Source organism: Peromyscus maniculatus, chromosome 13, assembly GCF_049852395.1.
Source record: "Peromyscus maniculatus bairdii isolate BWxNUB_F1_BW_parent chromosome 13, HU_Pman_BW_mat_3.1, whole genome shotgun sequence".
In the NCBI taxonomy this organism is placed as follows: Eukaryota; Metazoa; Chordata; class Mammalia; order Rodentia; family Cricetidae; genus Peromyscus; species Peromyscus maniculatus.
Window position 1 is genome coordinate 44,655,172 of NC_134864.1, and position 19,438 is coordinate 44,674,609.

Here is a 19,438-nt window from a genome sequence, read left to right on the forward strand (position 1 = left end):
TAACCCAACAGGATCCAGATAGTCTTTTGTCTTCAGCAGGAATATGGGTTGAAGGACAATTAAGCCAGTTTCCATAGTAACAACAGTGTGCTGGGCATCTGTGATATGGTATATAAAATTAAAACCTGACTCATTGCACAATGCACTGATACTAAAGGCAAATGATTCACCCCTGTCTAATATTGAAGAAAACAGAAGAAAATATAAAAGACCTGAATATTGCAGGACTAATTTACAAACTACCAAGATTCACACCATCACTCCCAATTCTTATCTTTTTGTAATAAATTACTATTAAGTAATCTGAAACCCAAAGATTGTATGCATGTCCTAAATGTCTTCAACATCACCTTTGACCAACTTAAAGAACCACCATCATGTTAGAGACAAAAAAAACAGAAGAATGTTTGCAGGTATACAACTTAGCTCTAGTCACACAGCAGATTGAATGGTAAAGCCAATTCTACTCAAGTTGCAAAAGCAGAAATCAACCCAGGGGTAGTGTAAGCAAGTTGCAAGCATCAATCTTCATTGTCAGCTTAACTTGAGGTCACTATAGAAGCACACGTCTGAACAGGTGTGTGAAGCCATTTACAGAAAGAACTGAGGATGAAAGACCCACCTTGAATGTATACAGGCAACACCACTCCAGGGCTGGGGTCCTTGATTGAATATAAATGAGGAAGCAAGCTGAGAACAAGCAGTCATGTCTCAGCTTCCTAACTGTGGATCCCAAGTTATCTCACACTCCATGACATCCCTGCCATGATGGGCTGTATCCTCAAACTGTGAACCCTTCCTTAATTTCCTTTTCTCAAGTCTTGCCAAAGCAATGAGAAATGGAACTAATACTTACTACTGTTTAGGTGAAAAGAATGAAGGGGATCAAACTTTCAGAGTTTGAAATAAATGTAATAAAAAAAATTAGATAATTAGAACACTCGTTTTATTCAATATTACTTACAATATAATTTAAATATTCAAGGATATAAAATTGAAATTCAAGTACAAAAGGCATTGAAATAGTGATGTTTTATATTTTAATGGCTAAGAATTTCAATGAAGAGACCAAAATACCATTATTTTAAAAACATCTTAACAATATTATAAGAATTGTATTACCATCATGACAGCTTTCATAGCTTCTGAGTTTGGGTTAAAAAATGTGCAGGAAGTAACAAAAGAATATTAAGTATAGTCACAGACATAGATTCTTTAACAAACTGTTACATATTTTAATGTGGCATGTCAACATTTTGTTTTCTTTTTTTTAATTCTATGCCAACAGTCCCTCCCCAAAGTCCTAGTCCTACACACACACACACACACACACACACACACACACACACACACACACAAACACTTCAATAGAAGGAAAGAGGGTCATCAGCATAACTGAGGAAAATTTAGCCTTAACTAAGAGTACCAAATACATATTTGAGAGTAATTTCCAAGGCATTTTCACTCACTTATCTCATTTTCACAGCAATATTATTTTTGTGACTACCACTTATTAACACTATCTCTGACCTCTAAGGACTTGGGAGGCAGGAGATAATACTCTAGAGCAGTAGTTCTCAACGTTCCTAATGCTGTGACCCTTTAATACAGTTAGTTCCTCATGTTGTCATGACCCCCATCATAAAATGATTTTCATTGCTACTTCATGACTGTAATTTTGCTACTGCTATGAATATCAATGTAACTATCCAATATCCAGGATATCTGATATGCAACCCCTATGAAAGGGTCATTTGACTCCCACAAAGGAGTCTCGGCCCACAGGTTGAGAACCACTGCTCTAAACATAGTAGGTGAAATGACTCGGGCGAAAACAGCTCACATACATTAGAGTGAAAGCAGAGACTGAAGGCAAAGGGAAGGTTAGGGTTAAAAACACAGTGTGGAGAACTAAAGAAGATAAGTAAGAGCTCACAGCTGGATATGAGATAGCCAATCGGACCTGATGAGAGACCAGCGGGTTCTAGGAAGCAAGGTCAGTGACACGGGGCCAGCTGCTAACTTCCATGGCTTTTCCCATTTGTGAAACGTGTGGTAGGCACTGTTGTTTATCACAGATTCTTGCTTTTAATACATGGTTTTTAACACAGCTATTCTAACAGACTAAGCTGTAAGCGAGGATGGCTTCTGACCGGCCTGAGACAGACAATCACGAATGAAACCTAGACTATCCCATAGACAAGAAGGAAGCCAGGAACACTGCAGCTACTTCTTGGTAGCTGTGAGAACCGAAAGAGCTCTATATAATTAACACTTAGGACACCTTCAGGGTCAGAGACAGCAACACCAGCCAATGACTAATGGCTAGCAGACAGTCAACATCAGCAACTTACAAAACCATAGAACCAGAACAACTAACAGTTAGTGAGGCACATGCAAGGACTGAGGTAGAGAAGCTGGCCAAGTAAGCAACATCTGTCAGACAGTTGAGGCCGATTACTAACAAAGCCAGAATCCAAGATGAATGCAGGTGCTCCTCAAATGAGCAGCTAACTGGATGAACAACTCTCCAATAGCACATAATCATTGCCTGGTTAGCCTTTGTGGGGGGAGCATATTTAGAACTTGTGGACTGTTCACTTGGTTGGCCCATGACAAACCAAAGAATTGACCAAACTTAGTAGAGCACCTCAGTCTCTGCCCAGTTTCTGCTAATATCCTACAAAAATGATGGACAAAAGAAATTCAGTACATTTTTCCCTTCCCTGGAAACCCCATCTTCTCTGAATTTCTAGCAACCTTTCTCAATTTCTTACTATTGTGTAAAAGCTCTTGACAAGACTTGCTTCCCCTTTGCATACTTCCATGAGAGGCTGCATCATTGAACCCAGTTGGTGGGATACAGCAAAATCAGAGCCACTGTCCCAAGTCAACCTTTGAGGACTGTGGGTATGCAACATTTTAGGTCCTTGAAGTATACTTAACCAGGCCAGCTGTGAGTCTCAAACTCTATGTATCACCTAAGTAACTTGCTGAATGCTGATGTGAGTAGCAGTCAAAGCTGGCATTTAAACCCAAGTTGTTGTCATTGTTTAACTACAATGGCTGAATATTTTCTTCTAATTGTACTTTAATGATCTATTAATTCATGCCTAAGTTACATGTTAATTAATTAAATAATAATAATCATGGGTTTTTAATAGATAAGATATTTTTTCTTCATGTTTCCAAATAAATTTTATATGCAAATTTCTGGAAAATGTTTTAAAACTTATCTCAGAAAACAAAAACATCACTGTATGCATAAAAAAAATGAAAGACTAAGGGTTGGAAAACAGCTCAGTTGGCAAACTTCTTGCCACAAAATCTTGAGTTGACGCCCTATAAAAATGTCCAGCATGGTGGCACATACTTGGAACCCCAGCACTGGGGATAGAGAGACAGGGAAATCCCTGGGACTCACTGATCAACCAGTCTAGCATAATTGGTGAGCTGCACTCCAATGAGAGACCTGTCTCAAAAGAGGTAGACAGCATGTCTGAGAATAAAACATGATGTCCTCTGGCCTCCATATACATGCACACCCTTCTGGACACACACTCATACCCACAAACACACATATGTACACATATACAGTTGCATGCATAGTAAACAAATGATTAAAAGTTGCCTCAAGGTAAATTCACTGTCTCTTTCCTTACCTTCCCAACAGCTCGGTCTTTTTCCAAGGAGGTCAGCATTTTCTCCTTCAGTAAAGCATGATGCTTCTCGTGTAACACCCTAATAGTTGGTTCATAAGATGCATAATGCAGTTTCAGCCTGCAAAAGTAAAAGGCCGGTTGTGTCATCAGGAAAGGTAAAATAGTTACATCAGTGATTCTCATCTAACATCTAAACCTTTTTCTTTTCTTTCATTCCATCTTTGTGTGCTTATGAATATAAATGAGTAGCCATATAAAGGTCAACATACCAGAGCCAAGAAGCACAGAAGTGTTATTTCCTGTGTAATTTCATCTACCTTGGATATGGGATAAGTACAGGATAGGACACCACACTTTCCTTACCCAGCAGCACTTTTTGCTGTATTCAAATATATACTCAGAAAACGGATGTAGAGTTCTTTGAAATTTAGAGAGTATGTATTGCCAGGCAGAATAGTACTTCAGGCCTATAACCCCAACACTCAGGAGGCAGGGGCCAGAGGATCAGGAGCTCAAGGCCGATCTCAGCCACATAGTGAGTTCAAGACCAGTCTGAGATGCATAAGGCCTTGTTTCACAAAACTGAAATCCAAATTTTAAAAAATTAAATAAATATCTGGCAGGGCGGTGGTGGCACACGCCTTTAATCCCAGCACTCGGGAAGCAGAGCTAGGCAGATCTCTGTGAGTTCGAGGCCAGCCTGGGCTACCAAGTGAGCTCCAGGAAAGGCACAAAGCTATACAGAGAAAGCCTGTCTCGAAAAAAAAAAAAAAAAAAAAAAAAAAAAGAACAAAAAAAAATTAAATAAATATCATTATATCAATTAAAAACAATTATCAAGAACACAAAGGCCACAAACAATAGGAGATTAAACCAGAAACCAGAAGTTTCATGAATACCAAAATGAAAGATAGTCTTGAAAACATGTTTCATTGATCTCATATGAAGAAAATTAAGTGTATAAAGATACAGCTTTAATTTATGTGTCTATGTGTCCATGCGACTGTATGCTGCACATGTGCAGGTGTCCAAAGAGATGAGAAGAGGGTGTCAGATCCCCTGGAGGGGGAGCCACAAATGCTTATAAGCTGCATGATATGGGTGCTGGGAAAGGCACTCAGGTTCTCAAGAAGAGCAGCACACGTTCTTAAGTACTACGCCATTTCTCTAGCTCTAAAAATAGTTTAATGTCTCACAGAAGATAGTACTACTTAATATACAACATAAATGCCTTCCAAAATGTGTTTGATTGGAAAATGCCTTCAAACTAGGCTTTACTTTTTACTGAAATTTATATGAGATAAAATATATAGATCCCAAGTGTCAGAGTTAACAGTTTAGACTAACGTGTAGATCCACAAAGATAATATTTTTATCAAAATGTAGTATTCCTTACATCCTAGAAAACTCAGAATCATGTATTTGGTGTCACAGAACATTCCCTCACTGGGAGCTCTTTTCTTGCACCCAGCACACATTTTTTTTTTCAGGTTACTCTGTGTCATATATGGGCAGCTGTATTTCATTCCACTTGTGCACAGTATTCTCTTACATATATACAATTTTTTGTATAAAAATATGGTAAGCCTACCTTGCAATGGAAACCTTAGGATGTTGGAGATGTAAAAACTATGGTAAATCTACTGGGGTGGGGGGGGGGCGGCTACATGTGCTGCTGGTGGCAGACCTCTGGGGCAGAGCTACTCAAGACCTTCGTAGCATAGAAAATTCCATCACAAGCCCCAGATGTCAGATTGTACCTGCAGGATTTGTCCTGCACCCTACTTGGTTTCAGTTTGCTTTGGTTTGGTGATGCCTTGTTATACCATCATTCCTCCCTTTGGGATGGGAATATTTACCTTATATCACTATGTATTGTAAATATGTAACTTGCCTTTTGATTTTATAAAGCCTTACAGTAAGGAAATTACCTTGAGCTCCAAATGAGTTGGGACTTTTGTTTGTTTGTTTGTTTGTTTGTTTGTTTGTTTGTTTGTTTGTTTGTTTTGAGACAGGGTTTCTCTGTGTAGCTTTGGTGCCTTTCTGGAACTCACTCTGTAGCCCAGGCTGGCCTTGAACTCAAAGAGATCTGCCTACCTCGGCCTCCTGAGTGCTGGGATTAAAGGCATGTGCCACCACCACCTGGCTGAGTTGGGACTTTTGAACCGTTCTGGAATAATTACTGTGAGGACTTTGCAAATTCAAAAAAAAGGGGGGGGGGGGTAATTCAGTACTATGAGATGGTAGCCCATGAGGCACAAAAATCTTAGAATTCAATTGTAAAATGTTCCTCATAGCTTCATGAATTCCCATAGTTGGTCTACAGATATTAATGTTGTTAGGGAAGTTTGGGGAATTTTCAGGAGGTTGAGTCTTACTAGGAAAAGTCAGTCGCTAATGCAGGCCTGGAGGCTGTATAGCCTGGCCCCACTTCCTGTTCACACTCTACTTCCTGACAGCAGATAAGTGTGACCGGCCAGCATCCCACCCCTACTTCCATGCCTGCCCTGACATGAGGGCATGTATCCCTCCATCTGTAAGCCAGAATAAGCACTACAATCCTTAAATTGCTTCTTACCAGGTATTATGTAATAGTTATAACTATACATAATAAAAATAACTACTAGCTCATTATGTCCCTTTTAATTGCATATTTAGAGGGTATGATATTTAAATATAAATACCTAGGGTTTATATTGGATATCATATTTATAATATCCATGTCAACATAGAAAGTTAGATTAGGTGGTATGACCTTAGAGCAAACAAAAGACAATTTTATTTGATGGCTATAAACTGATTTGTTGTTTTATAGAAAAAGAATTGAAGGAAGCTAATGAAGGAGGGAAATCTGAAGAATGCCTCCAAAATTGCTTCTAAAATTGCTCTTATAAATTCCAGATAATTTAGGATATGCCTCCTATCCCACCACAGCCCTGTCTGTTCTTTGTCCTCCGTGGTTCATCTGGTGAACATTCCACTTTCCTTCATGACTTGGTTCTGTTGCATGTAGGACACTGTCTCACAAGGGCAGCCTGAGGACACCGCTCTACAGCTTAGCCACTCTTCAGAATTCAACTCAATGAAATACACCTTCGAGGCCCTTCTCTCACACCAGTCTTATGGAGACTGTGTCTTGACTGACAAAGGAACAGCAGAGTACATTGTCTTATATTTGTGTTTACCTCCTCAGTCACACACTCCAATGGTGTGACTATTCCTCCAATGCAAGGGCCTAAATTTCCTATCCAATAAACTTCAGAGAACCACTTTATTTCACCAGTCCCCCCGTAGTCAGATCCCAAGAGCTAAAATAACTCTTCAAGGAACATGAGCATCTCACCCTTTGAGGTCAGCGATCAGCTTGTTCTTCTCTTGCATGATACGCTTGTGGTGCATGCGATGGAAGTCCCGCTCCTTCTGAGTTTTCAGTAGTTCTTCTCGGGCCTTTCTGTAAAACACCAACACCGACCTTCAAGACAACTGCTACCCATTTCCTACAAAAAGCATTTTGCATTCAGTTCACATCCAATAATGAGTGAGTCGATCATAACGAAGGAGCACAGAAGGTTAGCACACTCTCACCGAGGGACCACCAAGTATGGGGTCTTACTGTACATCCTTGAGTTATGAAAGGACAAAGCCCATACTTTGAAAAATGTGAGTCATACACAATATTTTTAAATCAAGTTAGAAGGTTTGCAAGATACATGTAGAGGATAACCCAATTATTGCCAAAGAGAATTTTGGCTTACAAATTTAAAATACATGTAAATCAGAGTAATTCATAATAATTAGAAATAAAGGAAGGGAGCATACTCTTCACTTTCCTGGATTATGTATTAGATCATTTAGTTCTGATAGTTTGGAAAGCACATAAATTAAAAAAAAAAACAAAATTTTGTTCTGTTAAATTAGATGATAAATATGTACCAACAGATGATCCGATTACTATATATAACTGATATCCTTATGAGAAACTGATCACATAGACAAAATTCTCCATCAGCAAAAAGTTAACTCCCAAAAAATGTGAGCATATTATTGATTCAATCAATACAGAAATATTGTTACACTTGGTGGGTGTCCAAACGTTCAAATAGAGCAAGAAAGAAAATTCATTTCAAACTGGAGTTTGATGGGAAGTATTAATGGGAGTATTTTACTCACCTCTGTTATATGCTAGTCTCAGTAAAAGACAGGTTAGAATGAACAAAAAACCAGCTCTCTATCCATATTGGATAGCTGACAACATGCACCTTTCTTGATCCTTTCACATTCTGAAAAATGAATCTACCTGGAGGGTGGACATGCTACATTAGGGTCAGAAGGGAAGAAATCTGCCTTTGTATGTGACAAATATTACAGACTTGAGATTCACATAAAATGAATGCATACATAGAAGCCTCAGTTTTAAGCTATGTCAGAGGATTCTGTGAGGAACAGTGTCTGGTGAGCTGCCAAGGAAGTTTGTGGAATAAGGTTGTATCTCCAGGGTCCCAGTGAAGCACATGTTGATCAGTGGGATTTCTGATCATAAAATCAAATTATAAATGGTGTGTGGTCAAAGAGACATTGATACAAATTCTAAGTTTCTTCTCCCCCCCTAATCCTTCAATTCCTTTTTGGATAAGTTTTATTGATCTTTACTAAGAAATTTTGAGGTTTTCATCTCATACAAGTAAGCAATACCTACTCAACACAACACTAATAATGTTCATGTTCCACCCAATCCTCAACTTCATATTCATGCCAACTTTTTGGTATGATAATAAACTGTGATTCATATATTCAGATTTGAAAATTCATCTGAACATGCCAATACAGCTTTTATTTGCATGTGCAGAAATACGTGGTATTAGCTACAAGAAGAAATCAAAGCCCAAGAATCCATGTGTTCCTCTCCTTGTTGTTATGACAAAATAGTTTAAAGAAGGGGGATTTGTTGCTAGAGTTTTCCTGCCTTGCCCACAGTCAGGACAAATCTTTCTCACCCGCCAGTCCCACAGCCGCTCAGACCCAACCAAGTAAACACAGAGACTTATTTTGCTTACAAACTGTATGGCCGTGGCAGGTTTCTTGCTAACTGTTCTTTTATCTTAAATTAATCCATTTCCATAAATCTAAACCTTGCCACGAGGCTGGTGGCTTACCGACGTCTTCACATGCTGCTGGTCATGGCGGCAGCTGGCAGTGTCTCTCTCTGCCTCAGCCTTCCGCTTCCCAGAATTCTCCTCTCTCCTTGTCCCACCTACTTCCTGCCTGGCCACTGGCCAATCAGTGTTTTATTTGATATACAGTCCATCCCACAGCAGGGATTTCGCCGAGCGGTGGTGGCGCACGCCTTTAATCCCAGCACTCGGGAGGCAGAGCCAGGTGGATCTCTGTGAGTTCGAGGCCAGCCTGAGCTACCAAGTGAGTTCCAGGAAAGGCGCAAAGCTACACAGAGAAACCCTGTCTCGAAAAAAAAAAAAAAGGAAGAAGAAGGGGGATTTCTTCTGTTAGAGGTCACAGTCACCATAGCAAGCAAGTTGTAGCATCAAGAGTGAGGGACAGCTGGTCATACTGCATCCACAGTCAGGAAGCAGAGACAAAGTGAAATGTTGGTACGCATTTTGTTTTCTCCTTTTTACTCAATCCTGGACTCCAGGACAGGAGATGTAATGTTGCTGGGTAAGCCCATCAAAGACCACCACATGGACACTCTTAAAGATGAAAAAAAGTCTTTATTGCTGCCTGGTGACTGCATACGAAACTTGCTCAAATCATGTAGCTCAGAGCCTTATAACCTTTTGTCTTTTATGGAGAAAAATCACAACCTGGTTGTCAGTTAGCAAGAAGCAGAACTACAGAAGCCAAAAAGCAAGTTTAGCACACTTTGGGACTTTTTCCTTGAGGACTTTCCTGAAACTATGGACTAGATCTTTGCTCCCATTTTGGCAGGTGTTGGCTTTTAAGGTCAAAATGGTACCTCTAACATGGCATCAGTTATGCTAAGGTATGGGAACCTGTTACAGTAGGTACCCACATTTAAGGAGGATCTTTTCTCTCCACTTAAACCTTCCTATAACTCCTTCATAAAGTGTGTCTCCGTGGTGATTTTAAGTTCAATCCAGTTGAAAATGAAGATGAGCCATCATACCATGAATTTGAAAAGTAGCAATTTTCCCAGAGAGGCTAGGGTACAACTACTTCCCAATTCTTTTAAGTTGATCCAAAACTTTAGAACTATTGCATTTTAATTGTAGTTTTTATTTTAACACACACACACAAACTCAAGATATTAACTTTCTGAGACAAATTTTTGTTAATTTGTACAGTGGCTGCTGAGCATTCATGGTATGCCATGACTTTGATGTCAATCACCTCAAGGGTTTTCATGTCATAGATTTAGCTTCTCATATATTCACACAATGCACTAAAATACTTAAAACCTTCATGAAATATACCTTTACTAGTTTACTATCAAGCTAATTAGAATTTACTGTCTTTCCACATATTTTTAGAACCACCATTGATTTGATTGAAACCCATTAATGTCCATTGATTATGGAGTTACCAATTAAAAATCTCACTATTGGTTCAAGAGTATCTCTGAGGTACCTTGGGATATATTGCTAAATGCTTTGATATACACACTCTTTCCCCTGTATATTTCTGCTTTGTTATACATATGTATAATTTTTAAAGTTCTTTTTAAATTTTTATTACTTATAGAGATTTGTTGGTGTGAAGTATTAACACAGGCATAGGCTTGCAGGTACCTATAGAGATCAGGAGACATCATAGGATACACTGGAGCTAGAGATCCAGGCAGTTGTTAGCTGCCCAAATGAGTGGTAGGAATCCAACTCTAGTCCTCCACAGAAACAGCAAAAACTATAGAACTTTCTCTACAGTCCCTATATTTATATAATTTTAATCAATGATTTTATCACACAGCAGGTACTTTCTATTCTCCTACTTTTGAAATTCTGAGATTTATACAAAATTTAGACTCACGTAGATGTTTTTATTTAATTGATATTATATTGCTTCTGGCTAAGATCTCTCTATTATTATTTTTTATTAAAGCTAATTTTCATTTATTCATGAAGCTTATTTTTCAACATTTCTGCAAGTGTTTCATGTGGTTGATGTTAACAGAAAATAGAAATGTCAGTATAGCTTTCCATGCAACAATTAGGCCTAAATTTAAAACAAAATACAAGAATTTCTAATTTGTTGATTTTTGGATATACAATGCACAAAATTTTTCTTGTTAAAATAACCTTGATATTCTTCAAGGAAAGTATATTTGTGACAATTTTTTCCCAGCAGTAGTTCTGAAGTCTCCTGGGTTTTTGTCTACTTTCAGCAGCTCCAAAAGCCTCGGGCTGTAATTTAACCACTTGTTAACATCTGCTAATTAGACATTATTAACTATTAGGCTGAAACTTTAAAGAATTCTTGATTCTGATTAAGATGTATACATTTCCTAAGAACATTGCTTTGTCCTAAAAACAACACAAAAGCAAATAAATTTAAAATTAATACATTCTAGAACCTACCAGAAAGCTGAAGTGTAACGTGTAACCTGAAAGCAGTCTATGAGCCAATTGTGCTGAAGCAGAGAAAAAGACAAGACACTGGGTAACATCTTAAAATGCTAAGTACTGCCCAGTGAGTGTCAGCATGGTTGTCTGAAAAGGCTGGGTAGACTCAACCCATTTGCAAGTTCTTTCTCATACTCTCTCCACTCTGGTTTCAGTGGGAAAGGTGGAGGACGTTCAAGAGGCCAGAGAAGCTCCTTCACTGAGGCCAGAAATTCCAGGGGTATGAGGAGAATCCCACACTTGTGTTAAAATTTTATGAGGTTGGTTAACTCATTAAAACTTCTGTGGTTATGGAGAGTTTGAATGCACCTAATGGCCACTCACTACCCAGCTGTGTTTGACCTAACATCCACCCTTGTTACTACTAGGTAAACTCCAGAATATGTAACAAATCACTACCTTGTACCAATTCCACAGCTAAGAATGTAATCATATACACCTAAAACTAAGTAGGATTTATCCTGATTTGCTCTTCCTTACTTCCCCAGTGTTTTCAAGAATGTGTTCTAATAGGGCCTTGATTTGTAATTTTCTTTTCTTCTATTAAAAACTTCATTAAGCCATTACATTCTACCATGACATCTGGAACAACTTGAACTTGTATTCTCAGGCCATGGTCATTCATATTTGACTTCAAAACAAACTGTCTCTTGTTCCCTTTGAGATGAAATCTGTGTTTTGGTGTCCACACTTTCTTTTTTTTATTTTATTTTATGTTTTTTTTTTACAATACTATTCAGTTCTACATAATAGCCACAGATTCCCTTGTTCTCTCCCTTCCTGCCGCCCTCCCCTTCCCCCCAGCCCACCCCCCATTCCCACCTCCTCCAGATCAAGGTCTCCCCCAAGGACTGGGATCGACCTGATAGACTCAGTCCAGGCAGGTCCAGTTCCCTCCTCCCAGATTGAGCCAAGCGTCCCTGCATAAGTCCCAGGTTTCAAATAGCCAACTCATGCAACGAGCCCAGGACCTGGTACCACTGCCTAGATGCCTCCCAAACAGATCAAGCCAATCAACTGTCTCACCTATTCAGAGGGCCTGATCCAGTTGGGGGCCCCTCAGCCTTTGGTTCATAGTTCAGGTGTTTCCATTCATTTGGTTATTTGTCCCTGTGCTTTATCCAACCTTGGTTTCAACAATTCTCACTCATATAAACCCTCCTCTTTCTCACTAATTAGATTCCCAGCGCTCCATCCGGGGCCTAGCCGTGAGAGACAGCCGGGACTGACCTACTCTGGTGATGGGATGGCCAAACACCCTAATAGTTGGGCCAGAAACCCCATCCAAGGACTGAGGTGTCCACACTTTCTAATGGTGCTACTGTGCAGAAGTAACCAATGGGTGTGACAGAAAGATGACAATGCCACCAACTTTATAAGGCCTTAAGGGAAGGACACGACAAATGGCAGCAGCTAAGGTGCTTTGCAAGTAGAGAAATAAAAAAATGTAGAAGAAAAACATCTCACTCCAGGTGAGGGGGCAGGCAGACCTCTTGGACCTGGAAATGCATCTTACCAAGTAGAGTCCCCTACTCTTACCTTAGAGGACACCTGACCAAGACCAACAACACAAACGAGGTAGTGCTAGATGACAACCTGAGTAAGAAAGAGGAGACTGGAACGATGACAGTCCTGACCCCAGAGCTCAAGGACACACAAGGCTTCTTTGGGAGTGAGGATGATCCAGAAGAGAAGGAAGCTGTCTGCTGTCCCCTTCCCCACACCCAGTGGATCCAGTGAGTAGGAGGTGAAAAAATCAGAAGTATGAAGAAGCATGAAGAAGACAAGTAAATGGTTGTGGTGAAATTTTGTTGTAACAATAGAGGAATGCACACAATCAAAAAACATATTTTACTTTATATTGGAAGTATGGAAATTGTGTATAAAGAAAGACTTGTTCTCAAAAAGAGAGCAAGGAAGTTTTATATATATATATATGTATATATATATATAATATGTAAATATCAAAGAGCAAATTCAATTTAAAATTTAAAATACTGGTGTTAAATCTCCATAATTAATAAATAAATATGTCCAACTATTTGGTTAAAATGTTTATAGTATGATAATGAGATGACATTCATCATAGAAAATTCTTCATAGCAATGTGACCTTGGGAGTTCTATGAACAATGAACATATCAGAGTTAGTGGTTGTAAAAATGGACACTGTAATAGGCCTCCGTGTATCCACTTAAACAGTGAAAAGGCTTCTTGCTTTACACACACACACACACACACACACACACACACACACACACACACACACACACAAATATTCAAAGGGCATTTTTCATGATCATCATACCAACTATGGTTAAGGAAAGGGCAAAGAACACCCAAAAGCAGGCAAATTTTTATAAATTACTAAATGTTGAGAAAGGACTGGCTAAACAGCTGGGATTTTGAACTCATGTACAAGCTCTTTCCCATAGACTTCAACCATCATCATCACCATCATGACATTATGAATACTTAGTATTATAACAGAAGTGTTATATTCAGTTCGTCTAACAGATTTGTCTTCCAAAATAAGCAGTATAGCAATAGGCAGTTAAATTATCTCTAATGGTCCAAAGATGTGGGGGTGTGGTTAACACTGTACATCTTTATAAAAAGTAAACTTGGGGCTGGGATGATGGCTTGGTGGTTAAGAGAATGATGCTCCTGCAAAGAACCTCGGTTTGTTTCCCAGCACCGCATGGTGGCTAACCATCATTCATTACTACAATTCCAGAGGGTCTACCACCCTCTTTTGGACTCTATGGCTACTCCACACACACGATGTACAGATATATATGCAGGCAAAACACCCCTACACATAAAACAAAAATAAAGTTTAAAAAGTAAACTTTCATGAGAGTGTACTTCATGTTTATTAAAACTGTTTTATTTCATTTATTTCATGAATTACATAAATATATACCTTATTTATCCTATTTGAAATGGAAGGTCTCAATAGGTTTTTTTAAAAAATGCTTGGAATATGAACTACTGCAAAGTTCACTAACCAGAATCACAAATGTGAAGCCTCGCCTCAACTCACTTTTCAATACGCATTTAGAAACCTATTTGTGCTCATCCCAGGAAGGAAAGCATAGGAATTGATTGAAGTATTAGACTTTAAAGTTTTTCTGACCATTAAATTGGTTTTCAGGGACTTGCTCTCTGTTTGCACAAATGAAGTCTACTCAGTAAAACAATTTAAATTCATTTCATGCTGATGCTTCTCTTATTATGACCTTCCTGCTGCCCATCTGCTTAATAAAAGGAAAATAGAAGTTAGAATAGAGAATGGAATAAAATATTCATGTGAACAATTAATATTTTAAACTCATCATATCTGTTCATCACATTAGTATAGCATCTTTGAGCTAAAAGGAAAAAAAAACTTTTATTAACACAGAGAGCAAACACTGAGCTTCTGTTTCAAGCACAATGGAGACTTATTCAGTGAAACTGTCTACTTAAACTTGTGTATCCCAGAGAATATTCATACATACCTTGTCTTAATGAGATGCTACAATAATCATTAAGCCTCCCAGTTTAGAACACCAGCACCTACCCATCTATATTTCAGCCACATAAATATTAAGATGTGTGTATGCTTAGCAGAGCATGACACTCATAACATGAATGTGATTTAGTACCATGGCCTTAAAATCATTCTTAAGTGAAAAGCCTCAGTGAAATAATTTTATCAATAAATTTAAGCAATTATTTTGGGATGGCTATTTAGTATTGAAGTTTTTTAATTACTTCATTATCGTAATTTGGCAAGGTAAAACATAGAAATATTTCTGTTTACTTGGACCAACCAAAGCAGGCCATCCTTGCCACATATTTTTCTCACTGATAACAATAATTATAAAATTACCAAGTATTTCATTATCCTCAGTTGCTGATAAATGAATTACGCTGACCCATAAAAATTAATATTGGAATAATTGTTGAAGGGCCAAATGGAATTCAGCCAGATTGAGGGAAATTTTCATTATAGTTTTAACAGCAAAAGGAAGGGGTATAGCCACATCCAGAAAAAAAATACCTTCTTAATTTAACAAGCAATTACCTAAACACTAAAGCATGAAATTTTATGGGCTCTGTATTATCTTTATTTTCACAGTGTTTGTTTCTGAAAGCCATTAAATTAAATGGGTCTTCTCAAAGCTGGACACTCTTTGACCTTTTATAGAAGTAAATTTTGTGCTCAAAATCAGGGCCCTTAAGAAAGCACCTGTTTTCTCCTCCATATTAATTGTATTTAAATTGAACTTTCTTTAGGCCTATACTTTCTGGAGAAAGTAATAAAGTGTTTCGTTATTTTTAGAACAGTACTTTTCTGTCTTTAAGTTTGTATTCTAAATATTATTTTCATCACATATTTGGGGGCTCTTTATATACCCTTTCGGGTCTGTGTTATATTTCCTTAGTGTAAAGATTCAGAAGTGGAAAACAACCCTCTAAATGGAGCAAGATTTAGCTTGGCAGAAAGTTGCTTAAATTGTCATCATGGAAAGGAAACAAAGCTCACTCCCAAAAGTGTTACAAAGACAAAAAAAAATTAACTAATCTAAAAAATTATTAACAGCTAACAATAAACCTAAATGATAGTCGAATAATTATACAAGCACCAACTATGTCTAAAGCACAATAACAGGTCCTGAAACATGATGATCAGGAAGCCCACCCTGAAGCCCCAGATGTTAATCAAACGTGAAAAATATTCCTTTCAAGATATTTCATAAATAGCTACTATTAAATAAACTATGGCAAGTACCGTGCAAAGAGAAGACTCAGAGTTATCCAGGCATCAAACCCTTTCTTCCAGAAGATGTGTGTATATGTAAACACACAGAAATGTACCACACACAAGATGTACCTTCAAGTCACTATCAGCCTCAGTCTCACCCAGGTTTTTCTGTGGAAACTATAAAACTGTAAATTTTATGTGAAAAGATAAAGAATCTAGAAATAACCAATATCTTGGAAAAGAACAAAGGTAAAAGACCTCAGGCACACACATATATATACATAAATTTTTTAATAAAATAAATGTTTTAAAAGTAAATAAATTAAAATGTCAAGTCACAGCCTGAAGGGGGAATATTCATAATATTGAAAGTGTATGTATCTCAAATAGAAAAATATTCATAAAGTTCAATAACAAGATAAACAGTCTAGCCGGGCGGTGGTGGCGCACGCCTTTAATCCCAGCACTCGGGAGGCAGAGACAGGCGGATCTCTATGAGTTCGAGGCCAGCCTGGACTACCAAGTGAGTCCCAGGAAAGGCGCAAAGCTACACAGAGAAACCCTGTCTTGAAAAACCAAAAAAAAAAAAAAAAAAAAAAAAAAGATAAACAGTCTAATCAAAATTAGGCAAATGGCTTAAAAATACAAGCAGGGCAATACCAACACCAAAATACCAAAAGGGCAGTAAGCTCAAAATACTGTGTTCATTTTCACCTGTTCTTAGGAAATCACACAAGCTGCCACTACCAAATCTCCAAAAGGCTGCCAATACTGTCAGGAGCTGGGACAACTAGAATCCTCACACACTGTGTGTGGGGAGCTAATAGAACCTAAATTCAATGTTGAAGCATAAACTCTGGTTCCTTGTACTGAACAACATCAACCAAATTGACCCAGAAATTCCACTCCTAAGATTTTATACAAGAACAAGGGACACATATTTCCACAAAGGACACATTCATGAGTATAGCGGCAGTTATAGTCAGGATAACCAGCCATTGGAAGGAGAACAGCGAAACAAGGCTGGCCAAACCATTATAACCATAACAAACCATTATAAACCACCATGTGGCAGACATTGCTGGTGAACCCAGAATCATAGGTATATTATATAGACTTTAGGATGAGTGTGAGGTAGCAAACAAGAACATATGAAAACATTCTGCGATTCCATTTATATGCCTTTGTTTTTAATCAATTGGATTTATCTGTGTGCGTGTAATACACCCAGAGGGGAGGGTACATGTAGCATGCCGTGCGTGTGGGGGTCAGAGAACAACCTTTTGGTGCCGGTCACTCCTATCTCTGTGTTCCCAGGATCAAATACAATGTACACTTTTGTGTGGCAAACACCTTTTCCTTGCTGATCCACATCATCAACCCTCACATTTTTAAATATATAAAGCCAATCCAAAATAGAAAGAGTCAGAACAATGACTGTTACTCAAGAGGCTGAAAGGGAAAAGACATTTCTGGAGAGACTTGAAAGTTCTGAACTGACACCTGTGTTTAGACTTAATAATTCATCCGTTTGTCAAATATATGAAGCTAATAATTGCCAATTTGTCTATGTAAGTCATAAAAGAATCATAAAATCATAGATGATAATAAGGGCATAGGATAGACTTGGAGACTCAAATGAAATAAGAATAAGTGTTAGTAAGAGTTAAAAATATCTGATAGACCCATATGATTCTTTACATTCTACTATTCACTCTGTTGTGATAAAAATACAACATACACTCTAACCTATTTTGCACGTATGTGTGTGTGCATATATATATGTATTTGTGTATGTGTACTTGTGTGTACCCATGCTTGCATGTGTGTGTGTGCATGTGTGCATGTGTGTGTGGTGTGTGTGTGTGTGTGTGTGTGTGTGTGTGTGTGTGTGTGTGTGTGTGTGTTATAGGCAGAGGTCAATGCTGGTTGGTGCCTTCAATCACTCTCCAACTTTTTTGAGGCAGGGTCTCTTCCTGGGTGGACCTGCTGATTCATTTAGGTGGCAGGTCAATGAGACACCGAGTTTCACTATCTCTGTCTCCCTGGTGCTGGGATTATAGACATGAACTACTGTGCCTGGCCTTTTAGGGGTATTTTGGATTCAAACTCAAGTCATTATGCTTGACAGCAAGCACTTCACCAAATGAGCCAAGTTCCCAGACCCAAGATATAGCTTTTAAATTTTTAAGTGTAGAATATACTACTATTGACTACGATGAATTTGACTGCCATATATATTCGTATTAGTATAATGCAGTATCTGTATGTGACTGGATCATTTCACTTAGTGTATGTCCTCAAAGTTCATTTGCATTGCCATACATTGCAGTTTCCTTCTTTTAAAGGCTGAGTAGGGTATTCAGTAGTATGATGAGCTGGGAATATCTTTCTGTATGCTGTGAATGTGTATTGATCTGATTTGTTTGATAAATAAAATGCTGATTGACCAGTAGCCAGGCAGGAAGTATAGTATAGGTGGGATAAGCAGAGAGGAGAATTCTGGGAACAGGAAGGCTGAGTCAGGAGTCACCAGCCAAACACAGAGGAAGCAAGATGTGAAGGCAGAACTGAGAAAAGGTACCAAGCTACATGGCTAAACATAATTAAGAATTATGGGTTAGTTAAATGTAAGAGCTAGTCAGTGGTAGGCCTGAGCTAATGGCTGAGCAGTTTTAATTAATATAAGCCTATGTGTGTTTACTTGGGTCCAAGCAGCTACAGGACTGGCAGGTGAGAGAGATTTGTCCTTACCATAGGCCAGATGGGACGCAGGAAAACTTCAGTTACAAGGATGGTTACCACTCTGGGTTCTGAACGTCAGTGTAGTCACATACAATTGTACAATATATATCATTGTACAATATACATCACATTTTTACCCATTAATATGTGAATGGACATTAAGGTAATTTCCATATCTTAGCTCTTATCAAATAAATGCTAACTTTTCTTTGAGATCCTGATTTCAATTCTTCTAGAGATTACTATGCCTTATGTAGGTGTTTCTGCCCACATGAGGCTATTCTATTTTGTCTTCCAGTGTGATTACCTCATTTTGTATTCCCACCAACAGTATACAAAGATTCCATTTCTACATCCTAGCCAATACTTGATATCACTGGTTTTGTTTTTATTTTTTATAATGATCATCTTTAAAAGTATTAGGTAATTTCTGGTTTGTTTTCAATTTGCATTTCCTTGATGATTAGTGGCACTGAACATTTTTTTCCTAAACCTGTTGCCATTATTTATCTCCTTCCAAGAGATCCTTAGTAGAATATTGGCCATCTTTAGACAGGTTCTTATTTTATTTGACTTGATGACACTGTTTTTGCTTACTGTTGGTTTATATGAATATACCATATATTAGCATTTTATCAGTTGTATGACTGAAAAATATTTCCCTTTGTGTTAATTATTTTTCTC

At 38.1% G+C, this 19,438-nt stretch overlaps 1 protein-coding gene across 6 annotated transcripts in view; it reads right to left on the reverse strand.

The window, feature by feature from the left end:
* The window catches only part of Spag16 (sperm associated antigen 16), an 841,320-nt gene that overhangs the window by 786,436 nt on the left and 35,446 nt on the right, over nucleotides 1-19,438 (reverse strand). For all 6 annotated transcript variants that reach the window (XR_013044111.1, XM_076550173.1, XM_006994855.4 and 3 more), the window contains exons 6-7: nucleotides 7,006-7,113; nucleotides 3,663-3,780 (exon numbers count right to left, since the gene is read on the reverse strand). Coding sequence is in view for 5 of the 6 variants with exons in the window: in XM_076550173.1 (XP_076406288.1) it covers nucleotides 3,663-3,780; nucleotides 7,006-7,113 (226 nt within the window). In the remaining variant the exon portion in view is untranslated. The remainder of the gene's footprint in view (nucleotides 1-3,662; nucleotides 3,781-7,005; nucleotides 7,114-19,438) is intronic.